General features: G+C 36.7%; 1 protein-coding gene across 1 annotated transcript in view; it reads right to left on the bottom strand.

The window, feature by feature from the left end:
• SEMA5A (semaphorin 5A) overlaps window positions 1-13,837 on the bottom strand; it is a 213,740-nt gene that overhangs the window by 53,133 nt on the left and 146,770 nt on the right. The window contains exon 14 of the mRNA XM_062499827.1: window positions 10,178-10,325. Coding sequence (XP_062355811.1) covers window positions 10,178-10,325 — 148 coding nt within the window. The remainder of the gene's footprint in view (window positions 1-10,177; window positions 10,326-13,837) is intronic.

Genomic DNA, 13,837 nt, shown 5'->3' with positions numbered 1-13,837 from the left:
AAATTTTTGTGAGTAAGTCATATATCCACAGTGGAATGGCATTACCAGAACAGTAAATTGACAAAGCCACATGCAATGTCCCCACAAACACCAACATGTAAATGGCCTTTCATAAAGAATTCTAGGATTTGCCACTAACTGTATAAATAATCTTCACGAACTAAAGATGGGGCTGCTTTTGAACAATAACACAGAAGAGTGTCGTGATGAGCAGTGCACAGATGTTGGCTGAGTAACAATCTGGTATCTGACCTGGTGCCTGGCAATCCAGCCTGTGTAGCTGGCAAAGTATCCCCAGCACCACAGGCCAGCTCTGCTATTGTGGGTGGGGGGGGTTTTCCACTTTTCCCTCTGGAGATTGGTTTAAATTACAAAGAGATAGAAGATAATATGTCCTTCCTCTGAATCAGATAGCTGAAAAAATACAGGTATAGTCCACAGTTGCTTTTCTCCATGTGGAACCTCTCTGACAAGGCAAAGCAAAACTTCATTTCGGGGCTGACCTATTTCTGGACCAGTCCCAGTCTATTTAGGGGCATCACAAATTTCAACAGATAGATAAATGAACACCTGTATCTTTACAAGGCAGCAACTCGTTTCACTGATCTCTCATGCTAGAAATTGATATAAGTAACAAGGTTGGAGATTTTCATAATGTAAACTGAATGCTGTTTTTATGACTTCAGCTTTCTGATGTTTTAAGATGAAATAAGTTTTGTTGAATTAGATAAAGACTTTTCTGGAAGGATTAATACTTTCATTTTTGGCTGCATTTTTCTAGCTGAAAGAAATATGCAGCATGGTGCTGCTTTCAAGTTACAAAAGGGGTATTGATAGGGTGACTGTGACACTTCATCCTGCCCTTCACCCTGCAAGGACAAATCACTATGTATTCTGGTAAATGAGCTCATTGTTTGCATGAGTTTATGTTCTCAGACAAGAAGAATACAATCCCATCTACTGGAGTATTCAGATATAAATATTATTATTTCAGAATGCTGCGACAGTCTGAGTCACAGCATCCTGAAGATACAAAATAAGTTATAAATAAACAAAATGAAAATGTATGTTTGCCTTTTATAAGGCTTGTGACTATATTTGTTCAAGATGAATGTAAGAGGCTTTGAATAACTAAATGCCTTTTATTTGGTGGCTGCATTATTAGTGCTGAAGTAGTCTATGTCAACAACTTAATGTGAAAGGGAGAATGGAATGAACCAAGGAGGAAAAAAAGAAAAAAAATGAAGTTTTGATAACTCCATCAATAAATATTCAGGAGTTTTAAAATTATTTCTCTACCCCATATAACTTGTGTAAGAACAGGACTGCCTGACACTATTTTCAGTGAAAATTAAAATCCTAGCACAGCCAAACAAATTAAAAATTATTATGATGCCCTGAAACTAAGTAAAAATAAAAGCTGGCACACAAATAGAATTAATCTGGATGGAGTTCCATTTAATTGCACTCAGATGGCTGAGGACTGCTGTCAGTCAGCTCAGCTAACAGTCTCACACTCTTCAGGAGCTGCTGCATTAGCGAAGCTATAAATGGAAACAGTGCATATTATTTATTCAGGCTTCATCCATCCCACAATTTGCTGAGGTCAAATTGAAGAATACTGAAAGAAAACTCTGCTTTTGTTAAGGTCTACATGTGAGCAGACTTTTCGGTATAAAATGTGTAAACACAATTACTTTGTTTGCACTGTGCCATTTTAAGTACAGGTGACCAAACCTGAAAGGAACAAAATAAATCAGAGGGACAATTTGTTGCAAACTGATTCAACACTCCCTTACAAAGAGGAACATGGGAAATGCCATTCTAGGTCAGACATGTCTTCCCTGGTTATTGTCAAATGGCAGCACAGAAATAAGCAGAATGCAAAAAGCGCAGCTCTAAACCTCATTTGTAATACTCAGAAAAAATATTTAAAACTTTAAAATTTTATTTTCTATAACTTGATATCCTACACAATTTTAATTGTGTGTTGTATTGGTTCTTAAGATTTAAGCCTCAACAATTTCTTGCAACAAGATCCATCATTTAACAATGCCCTGGATAGATATTCATTCCCTTCACTGGCTTCCTATTTCCTTAAAACTCAGTATACTACAGTGTAGAGTACACAGAAACCCCAATGTTCCCTCTCTAAACCTGCCATTAATTTACATATTAGTCCTTCATACACTAGAACCCTGCATACTCTGATTGATGAGAATCCCCATCTTTTCCTTTTGTTTGGAAGGGCTTCCTGAGCTCAGCCTACTTCCACCATGGGCCATATCCTTTAAGAACAGTAAGCACGGCTACAGAACACTTTTCTAACTGCTCTATCAGGTTTCTGAGGTAATTTTCAATGTTAGGCTTCATGCACCCTTTTTTCCCATTTTGATTGCAACTATACAATGAAGCTTGCTACTGAACTGACTACAGTAAAATAAAGATTTCTCCATACTTAACAAAGACATATCTTTGTAATAGAAGAAACCTGAAATCTGTAGATGAAACCATAATGAGCTTTTATGACTCCAGTCATTGACACAAAGCTGTCAGATAAATTCAGCTTCAAAATAAGCTCAGCTTTGAAGATAACAGCAATGTTGGAGAAATCACATTATTGGAATACATGAAACAAAAACTGTGATTTTATCAGGCTTCAGTCCAGACTGCTACAATCATATATTCTGAGATTAGTTTATATATGAATCCCTAGACTAGCTTTTTTGTCTCCCTTGGGAATATCTTGCTGAAACTTCCTAAATGCTGTGACTGAATCAAATTTTTTTCACCACTGCACAAACATTCTGGCTTATAGCTAGAATCAAAAACAATTCACACACCAGGGTCACTCTCCTGTCTTGTTCCTCTCTGTGCCTCAAGGTGAAAGCAAGAGCTTCTGTTAAGTTCATGACTGCAATTATGATACAAAACTCTTCATTTCTGTTACTTCAGCCCTCAAAGACATCTAGTGCCTCCTATATGATATGCTAATCAACTTTTGTATTAATGATGCCCCAAAAGTTCAGGTCACCAAAAAAAAAAATCCAATTTTTTTCATCCAAAATTACTAAAAGCACCTGTAAATAAAATCTGCCTAAATGAATTCCTTTAGGAGATCTAGAGTAACCTTCCTATAATCTGATGTTTTCCCTTCTAGGACAAACCACTAGTATGTCCAGTGGGTAAAGATGAATAAAGCTAACATCAATGGAACAAAGATATATAAACTATATAATATAACTAATAATAATTCTATGTAAAACCTCTATCATGAATTTAATATAATTTACTTTGAAGTTGCTCCATTTTGATTGTCAGAAACCACTTTTATCTTCTTGAAAAATAATGTCAGAAAAATATGAAGCGGTCTATATTAGTAATATCCTAAGGGATTGCACTGCACTTTCCATTTGAATCAAAATTATTCATTACCCTGTAGTTGTTCAGCAGTTTGAAAATCAGAGATCAGGTGAAACAGCCTGTCTTTACCTCCACCGATTGTTTATTTTCCTTAAATTTGGTTTAGTGGTTTACTGTCTTTTTTTTATTTTTAAAAAGAAAACATAAGAAAAAATATCCTATATTAAATACAGTTTTAGTTGTTCCAGGAGATCCAGGATACTTCAGAACAATCCTTTTCTTTATTGTTTTTCTTTCAGCTCTCCCTGTTTACGTAAATTCTCATTTCATGGAAATACTACTTATGTACCAAATAAAGCTACACAACCCATACCAAAAAAAATACAACCAAAAAAACAAACAAAAAACAAAACCCAAACAAACAAACAAACAAAAACCAACAACAACTAGATCCACAACCACTGGAAATAAGGAAGCTTGACTTCCTGTAAGTTTATATTTCAAGTCTTTTAAGTTGATCCATTTAATCCTCTCACATTCCCCCTTCCCATACTCCTGCCTGTAGGATTTAGCAGTTCAAGTGCTAAAAATGAAGAGGTGCAGTGTCTAGCCCCAAACAACATGTGTGCTGATATGTACACTCATTGACCTGACACCACTTGGACAAAGCAATGGACTCAGCTGCAAATCTGTCTCTCAATGTAGAAACTGATTTCGTTTTTTTCCCTCTACTGAGCCACTGCTTTTCATGCAACTTGTCCCAATTCCATGTTGTCATCTAAGATCAGTCTCCAATCAAATGTATTTGTAATGGGGGAGTCAGTGTCTTACTTATGAGTTGAAGAGTAAGAATACCTGACAGACCACAACATGATCCTGTAAGCCCCATTACTTGATAAAGCTAAGATAAAGCTATGCCATCTACTTTTTTGTTCTGGTTTTTAGTGTTCTGTGACACTTATGGATTACTTTCCAGAGACAACAGAATGTTCTAGGTCCACAGCAATGAAAAAAACTCAAGCCCCATGAAGAACAAGTCTTTAAGGAATACCCTCCAGTTTTAGTTTCACGTAGTAATTCCATTTAAAATTAGTGCAGCACAAAACTGCAGCACCTGAGCTTCTTTCTTCTTATTTTTCTCCTTTTTCATTCACATTCAAACCTTATCCAGTCAAAAGACAGTAATTCCCATCTCTTAATGGTGAGTCCTTGAGCTCAGCACTGTGCCTGCTGGGCACAAGCTGAAGGGAGTTTCAGGTAATTTTTCTGTGGTTATCAGAGGCAGCAATGACCATAACTCAACCACAGGGCCTCATAGAGCTGGGGGTACAGCATTACATCTAAATAACAATAATGAAAACTACATCTACATCACAAGCACCACTGAAAACTGCAACAAATGGTGGTATCTGAGACAAGACACACTCCAGTGTGCTTTAGGAAACAGTGGGGCAAATTCTGGCTGAAGGAAATTTGGTCTCTTATCTCCAATCAGTACAACTCCCTAACTGGATGAAGGCACTTGGCTGTCACTTGGCCTTGAGGCACACACTGGCTGCTGCCTTCACCCAAAGCCCTGAGGAAGCTCATGCACAGTTACACTAAAAATTGTTTCCTATGGTTTTTTAAATAAGATTTGGACTTCTGAATCAAACATTGATTATCTGTATGACAGATACACATATGCCCAATACAAAGTTCTTGAATGTGTTGGCAAACCCTTAAAACTTGATTTGAAAGAGATTAAAAATCAGATTGCACTGGTCCATGAAATAAGTTATTTTGCATGGCCTGGAAGTCCCAGAAAGAACTTTTTACAGGAATCTCAGAACAGGACTGCAGTCAGTGTCAGTTGCCACAGCTTGAACTGAATAGCTTGAAGTAGAGACAGTTTCCTAGCAGCTAAAATGTATTTCACAACTTTAAGTTACTTTAAAAATTACATTTCTCAAGAAAGGGATCCTTCACACTATTCTGAGCAAGAAAGCAAAGACATTACAGTTTAGCCTCTTTTTCAAAATTAAATGAACGAAACAGCAAAATGTTTGCTGGATGTGTGCCCAAAGTCCACCCTAAACAGGTCACTTTTGGACATATATGTACATCACTTCAACCAGTTAATATTTCACATCTACCTAGACCATGAATGGCAAGCTGGCAACTCACTTCACTGACCAAGGTAAGCAGACGTAGCATTGATCAATATGTTTTAGCATTTTATGAAACTATTTCTTATGACTTTGGGTTTTTTTGGTTCTACCCTCTTTAAGTAACTTGCTACTGCTAACAATTGCAGTAGCATGTGCAGCATCAAAAGAAGAGAGGTTCTACGTTGTTAAACTTTTAAAACATAAAAAACTCCATTTAATACCCAATGGAGTTTGCAGAAGAAAAAAGGATTGAAAAAGGAAATTACATTGTAGACAATCATCATATAAATATAACAATTTCTTATACACCATGCTTGTGAGATTGTTTTCTGGTTTTGCAATAGATTCTTTTCCTTAAGTCAGATGGAAACTTAAAAAAGAACTATAAAAAAGCAGAATAACAATTTTATTTTCTGGTCACTTTCTGGACTAGAAATTCCAAACTTATTTTGTGAGATGGCAGGTAAAAAAAAAGGCTGACCTTTCTAATGGATGAAGTACTTCTGAAAACCTCTTTAAAAATTGATGAAAGAAAAAAAAATCTGATTTTTTTTTAATCCTGCTTCATTGCAAAAAGTCTAGAATACAAATATACTTTCTGTTGTGTTTCAGAACAATTCCAGAACGTTGAAACAATAGTACTAATAATTAAAAAACAACAACAACAAAACCCCCAAAAATACATATTATTTCCTAAGAAACAAAATTCCTCCTATTTTTTTCCCCCCCTTTTTCTTGTTTTTTCCACAGCAAACACAGCATGCTTAGTTCTGGTATGTGGAAAGTATATACCCTTTACCCATGTCCAAGTACAAAAACTGAGATTAATGTATATGTTAGTATGACTGAAATGGGAACACAGACAAATATACACATAAAACATGTCACCCAACTCAAGCCTCAAACTAAATTTCTCATTCTATTAATAATTCTTTTAAAAAGTTATTTCTTTTTTACAGGCCTGAGGCAAATTCAAGTGAGATTATTCTTCTCAAGGGAAAAGAAGCATTTTCTGAAGGAAACATACAACATAACTGAGTATGTTGTAAAATCTGAAGATGTTTGTCCTCTGAGCCACATTAGCACAGTCCAGAAAGTTCCACAGTTCCTTCTCTAGTGCCTGTATCACCTTCACACATGAGATTAATACCTGTTTTGTGATCTGCTTAAGCTTTCTATTACCAGATTTTAGCTGCTCTTAAATGTGGTTGTGATGGTTCTATCGCTTATTAGACAATTTGAAGAACTCTTTAGTAGTTTTGATTAACTTAAAGATTTTTGACAGGTCCTTATGACTCCAGATTTTCATTTAGAACTTCGTCTTTTTGACCTTTATGAGTCTCTATGGTCTAATTCTCCTGTATCATATTGATTTATGGTTTTATATATTCAGTGAAAATGCCTTCAGTCCTAAGTCTCTGGCCATCCATTTTCATGTACTGAGTGCACTTAAGCAACAGATGCATCTTTAAGATACCATCACGTTTTTTTTTCTGTGGAATATTTATTTATATGCGTCAACATATTTATCATTATTTTTTATAAAATAAGTTGGAAGTAATGGTAGGGAACTCTACTGAGTCCTGAGAAAAAAATATTCAAGTGGCTTAGCTGATATCTGCTATAAGACAGATAAAGTCAAGGAACCAACTGATGAGAAACATTCAAAAAGACAAGCACAGGCAGTAGCTGCCTGCTGTGATATTGCAGCCTAGTAGCAATACAATCAAACTAAAAGGGAAAACCACTGTTCATTAAAAATTATGTGGTATGAATCATGAAGTGGACACAGACAATAGCCATTAATATGCTAAAAGCTGCAAAATAAGGACAGAAAAACAGATTAGCATTGGCTATACTGCAGTCTCACAGCCAGGTTGCAGACTGGAAAACAGAAGAGGCAGGTTCTCCTAAGAAATTAAATCTGGTCCCCTGACACTGCCAGCAAGCATACTGTAAGACTCCCTTTCTTAAGTCTTATAAAAACAGGTTTTATTGTTGTTGTTGTTTTTTCCCAAGACTCCCTAAAAACAAAGTTCTAAAAACAAAGAATTGGCACAGCTGAAAGGGGTCCCAAGACAGCACTTCATCCATCCTCCATCTCCAATGCATCAAAAATTTCTTTTCATCTCAAGACGAAATGAAGCCTAACATAGTTGCTGTCTTCTTAAATAATAAGTTCTCCAGGCCTCTACCCTTTTTTCTTCTCTTCACAGACCACAGACACTGAACTATTCAGCTTCAACTCATGCTGTTCAAATGTTGTGAAAGTTTTACAGAGTTCATCCTCACTGAAGAAGGTAAACCAGAAACGTGGAGATTCTCTTTACAGTCTAAAACTATCATTTAATGGTAGAGAGAAGCAGGCACTTTAGGCCCCGGAGTCTACTCCCAATTATGCCTCTAATTCACCTGGCAAATATTTGGCTCATAACATCTTTTACTCCAGACAAAACAAACAGTAGATAGTATAGATTACTACCACTTTCACTGCAACACTTCCCAGGATTTTTTAGCTTCTCAAGTACTCAGAGATATTCAGGATAAAATATTTTTGAAATAAACTAAATTCACTAAATATCTTGCACAGCCTAAGATGAGTACTACTATAACCAGTAAAGACTGGAAAATAGTAGAAAGAAGACACATTAACTTCTCCTTTATTCGCTATGGTAAAAATTCATAATTCTAACCATTTGGAAAAATACATACCTGCTACAATAAAACCAAAATTTTAATTGAAGCAGAAGAACATCCAACAAGTTTCATATTTGTGCTCCTCACTCATAAGACTTTATTAATATAAATATTTAATCCATTCAATAATTACCAGAAGGCATAAAAATATTTCTAGTTTTACTTTCTTAGATTAATGGAGCAAACTCTGAGAAGAAATGAAGTACTTTTTATCCAGCTACATTTACTGACTAGAGGATTTCTACACTGGACAGCTTTTCATTGGTACCTAAGTTTTAGCTAGACAACTATGTACTCCAAAGCTTGAAACCATCAGCACAATAATTTTATAATTAATAAAAAATCTCCAGAACATTTCCATAGCTGAACTGGTAACTATCCTGTGGTGCAGCAGAGTATATGCTAAGATTGTTAATAAATTAGAAACTCCAGTACTATTAATCTCAAACTAGTTACAATAAGAAATTTTTACACTAAAAGTTTTCCTAGTTTCCTCATACGGTTTTCCAAGAAAATTAGAGCCACATATTTTTGATATAAGACCATGGGAAGATTCTCTGCAAAATAAAATGCCATTATATTTCACAGACATTACTATAGGATACATAGGGGACAAATGAGGGAGAAAACCTTCATAGTGTGCTCTTTTCAGTGCAAGTCAGGAATGTCTAACAACAGATCTTGACCATATGTCTTGTTTTTTGGTGTGCCATCAGAAGAGACAAATATTTTGGAAAACTTGATAGAATTCTAATTCTCTTGGGTTAATTCTTCAAGTTCAACTGAAATAAGAGAACAAGCCTCTTGGATGTTTTCAATTTACTGAAAATGCAATTCTATCATCAGAATAAATTTTTAAAAGAGAATAAATCCTGGGAAAATTCACAAAATTTTCAAATTAGAAAAAGGCAACAGATTATGTCTTTATTATTGAATTACAGCCAATCTAACAAACAGACCACAGATTATGACAAACCTCAGAATTAGGCCTCTCTGAAATTAAGACACAAAAAAATTGGTTTAATTGTGAAAAGAAAAATAATTCTTCTACCTCTACCTACTCACCTCTATTTGTTCAGAAAAATCCCCTCCATGTTTTCCCACATGTTTCTCCTAATGAACTGGGTATCAGTAAAGCACTTCTACTCATTCAAATCATCCCACTGTAGATTCAAAGCCTGACAGCTGCTAGGCTGCTTCTGTGCCAAGATCACTGCTGCTATCCAATCTCACCTCAGCACTTCTCTGGTGCTCCCACGCATTCACTGATTGGCTCCTTATGTATTTAGATGTGAAACTTAGCACTTTCTCTGCTATACAGAATATGGTACACTGGAATCCTGGGTGCATAGCTAGGATTCCTACGAACTGTGATGATAAACATAAAAACCCACTATAAACCTGCAATGACACATCTACATCTGCACCAAGCTCACCTCAAGAAGCTTAAATTCTAGATGATAACTGTGAAAAATCTGAATTATATATATATATATATATATCAGACTGATAAATTGTGTGGATTTCAGCATACACAAGTAGCACAGGGACAAAAAAAATCTGGTGACTACCCATGTTAGGGGTAGAGCTTATAGACATACATATAGATGCTTTATGGACATAGAGCACTAGTGTTAGGACAGGTGGAATTGGCTTCAAGTTTTTGCAAGAGGAGGTTTAGATTGGATATTAGGAAAAAATTCTGCACTGAAAGGGTTGTCAAGCACTGGAACAGACTGCCTAGAGAAGTGTCAGGGTCACCATCCCTGCAGGTATTTAAAACACACATAGATGAGGCACCTGGAAATGTGGTTCAATGGAGGTGTTGGCAGATCTGGGTTAATGGTTGGACTTGACAACCTTACAGATCTTCTCAAATGTAAATGATTTTATGATTCTATGAAACAGAGACATCCGTGACATATGGCCATAGACATTTGACGAAGAGAAAGCTGAAAGTTGCTTACCACGCTGCAGCCAGGACAGTCAGGACCATTTTCACATGTCCTGCGCCGTGCCTGGATCCCTCCTCCACACTGAGCCGTGCAGCGCTCCCATGGCCCCCAGCCTGTCCAAAACACGTGAGGGGGGCACAACAAATGCTCGTTGCAGTATCTGGGAGAAGAGAAATAAGGAGGTAAAGAATCTATTTATTATCAAGATAAGACCTCCCCCAAAATCTCCCTCATTTGCATAATTCAGATATGTATTTGTACAGGGAAATATTTTATACAAAGGCCCTCTCCCTAGTCATTAAGCATGGCACTAACAGTTGTCATGCTGCACAGAGTGTCTAAACATTTGAGTGGGTTTTTTTTAGGTTGCAGTTGTGTGGGTGGAGCATTTGTTTGCTTTATTCAGTGACTTTATACATTGCATGCAACGCAGCCATGTGATTGTACTACGGTCACATAAGCAAGACTGCAAACTACTTTATTAAAACCAGTTGTGGCTATCCCTCTGTGGCAGTCAACCAAACAGAAGGCAAACATTCATGCAGGCAGCCTTTCATCTACCTCCAGTTAAGAATTGATTAGGATCCATCTCTCTCATCTTCAGATACCTACACTTGCTTTTTGCTTTTCATAGTGTCTCTGCTTCTCTAGGCAATATAAAAGCTAAAACATTGATTCTAGGCATAAAGAACTGCACTTGTTTGTAATGTTATCACTTTATATTTTAAAGGGTGTTTTTAGCTATTATAATCTTTGAAGGATTTTCTTGTAGGCTGAAAACTGATTCAGAGGCCTTGAGAGTTCTTGAGGGAAGCACTATTAAGTTGTCACTGTTGTAACAATACATTCAGACATGTGGGAAGGTCCCAGCTTCAGCTGAGTTTTTTCAATTTTTGAAGAAACCTTAGATTCCTGATCTTTTGAGTGTGCCATCCAATAATTCTAGCCATAGCATATGCTGCTTTTTAAAGAAACTCTACACAGGTCAAAAGGATTTGGGCCATCAGCAACTGTGACTAGGGCTCTCTAAGAGACTAAGCTCTTACTTAGACAAAGCAAACAGACAGCGTAGTCAGGAAACAGACAGCCCTGGAGAAATTCTCTGATATTTTATGTTTGCATCTGGGTAGCTCTTGTTACAATACTGACTGTCCTGAATGAAAAAAACAGTCTGATACCCTCTTTCCTCAGTTTTTTACACCATTCATCCAAAATCCAGTGTTTTCTTGCCCTTCTAACAGGTTTTCATCTCTTGGCACTCTTGTACAGTGAAAACTGACTCTTAATACTCCAGTTATTTATTTTCTACAAAAAGAGAAATGACAGTATCAACAGTTGTCATTTTCAACATGAAAAACCACAACAGGTTTTTTGCTTGTTTTCATAAAGCTCCAATATCTGCAAGCTCTAATTCTTCTTTATCCTTCATTATAAGTAATTTGAACATTTGGAACTCTGTGGAGGGCAAAAACTAATGTTGGTGGTATAAGTAACATACAAAAGTAGGTTTATTGCATATGCTGGACCCTAAAATTTAAACTTTGTCCCTAGGTGTGGGCAGTTCCATCAAAATCTAAAGACTGGGAGTGGGGTTAATAGGGGAATCACATGTAGTTTTCTGCTTCTGTAAAGTTAAGAAAATTATTCACAGCTTGTATTGACCTTTCCTCTGGAAAGTGAGGAAAAAATGCCCAAACCCTCAATATTTATGAATCTGAAGTCAGAATTCTTCAGTGTATGATTTGGGTACACACATTACAGTTCAGATTATGCCATCATTAAAGATACATAGGAATGTTCTGTGCCTGGATATTCTTCCCCCAGAACTCCAATTGCACACGTTCTTTGTCACGTGCAGTCATTTCTGTGAATGTGTGTGGTAGTTTCTTTGAGATCATTTGTTGAGAATGTGTAGTCAATAAAATATAGATGTAACATCAGTATTTACTTAAGTCAAATTAGCACAAACTTTGCATAATTTCAGTTCTTAATGAAGATGTGTTAAGTTAGCTTGGGAGACACACTGAGGCTAAAGCAAATCTGCCATGAAGTTGAGAATTACTGATATTCTGCCATGCAGAAGTAAAATTAAGGAAATTGTCTTGCCTTAAAATAGAGGCATGCACAGTGTAGGTATCTGAAAATGAAGCAGTCATCTAACCTGAGCAGCAGCTCATGGAAAGAAAGCCCAGTTAAAAATATGATTTATGTCACCCTAAAGCAAAGGTCATATAAATACACCCCTCAATTTGCAAATTGATTTTCTTTGACTGTAAGTGCTACATGGGAGACAGACATCTAAGCGGCCATTAAAGGCAATGGAAATCTTGTCAATACAAGCTGGAGAGACTGGAATGATTGATTTGCTGTGATATGGAATACACAACAGAAGGACACAAATCACTGTTCTCCACAGCCTGTATTGACTAAATTTCTACAGACCACAGTGGAAGTTCAGACACCTGACTCACACATAAACACTCACACTTGTGAATACCTGAAGTTAGTTATGACAGATCTTGCTTCCAGGACAATCATGCCAAAATGCTATGGCTCTGCTAGTTTCTATGTGCCTGACCTACCACCCTCTTACTTCACCCAAGACAGAAAAGAAACCCAATAACAGTGATCCTTCACAGTAAGCACTTCAAAGGGCTGGCAATTCTGGTATCCAACACTAATTAAAGATCCAGCTGAAAAAAAGCCCTAAAATCTCCATGCGAACTACCTCAATTCAGGAACCAGATTTGTCTGTTTGTTTCTTTAAAGTCAACACGGTCAACTTTTCCTTTTTTTTCCCCAGGAAAACAAAAGTAATAATAATTAAAAAAGGAGAACAAACAAAAAACCAACAGAGCATACAAGTAGAATCTTATTTCAGCCAACCAGCCTCTGAAAACATCAGGTATGTTTTCACAGCTAGAGACATCCCTGCAATTGATCTTTGAGAACTGTGCTACAGCATGAGGCTTTGAGCCAAGTTTCATTATATCTGTTCTTGGCCGCATTTCAAGTCACTCAGCAATCCTTTTTCCCTTTTGCTCTTTCTTCCCCTCTTAATTTTGTTCTCAGGACCCACAGGGCTAACGTTTTACAGTAATTCAACAAAACATGCAATGCAAGAAACTTGAATCTGTGAAGCCACTGCCCTCTCCCCTAGCCTAACTGCAGTGAGGTCAGAGTGGAGAACAGCCTAGAGAAATGTGCATTTTGTACAGTGACCTTTCACATATCCCTTGAAGTGAACCCAAGTTCAAATGCCCTAATAAAGGAATTGTCATACTGGGGGAAGGGTGAACATCCTCTGTCCAGTTGTGTCCATAGCTATTAGTGCCTGCAGCAAATTTTACAACTGCAGTTTCAGTGCAACTGGCATTACTATTCTTGTTTCTATAAAGAACTCAACCTTTAGTAAGACATAAATTTATCCAATTTACTTCAGTGCTGCTATCCAGCACTGAGTACTACAGGCTAACTACATGACAGTTACAAATATGCCCTTTTTATACCACAGAGAGATGTTATTTAAACAAATACTTTGTAATTTTGAACTTGAATGTTCAAAATGTTATTTTATACTACCCTGTGTTTAAGAAAAACAAACTAAGCTTCATCCCTGTCTGCCCCTTCCTGTGCAGTGTATTTTGTGTGGTGGGTAGTCATGATTGCCAG

This window comes from Cinclus cinclus, chromosome 1 (assembly GCF_963662255.1).
Source record: "Cinclus cinclus chromosome 1, bCinCin1.1, whole genome shotgun sequence".
NCBI lineage: Eukaryota > Metazoa > Chordata > Aves > Passeriformes > Cinclidae > Cinclus > Cinclus cinclus.
Note: the sequence above shows the minus strand (reverse complement) of the source record. Positions and strands in the feature narration are given on the sequence as shown.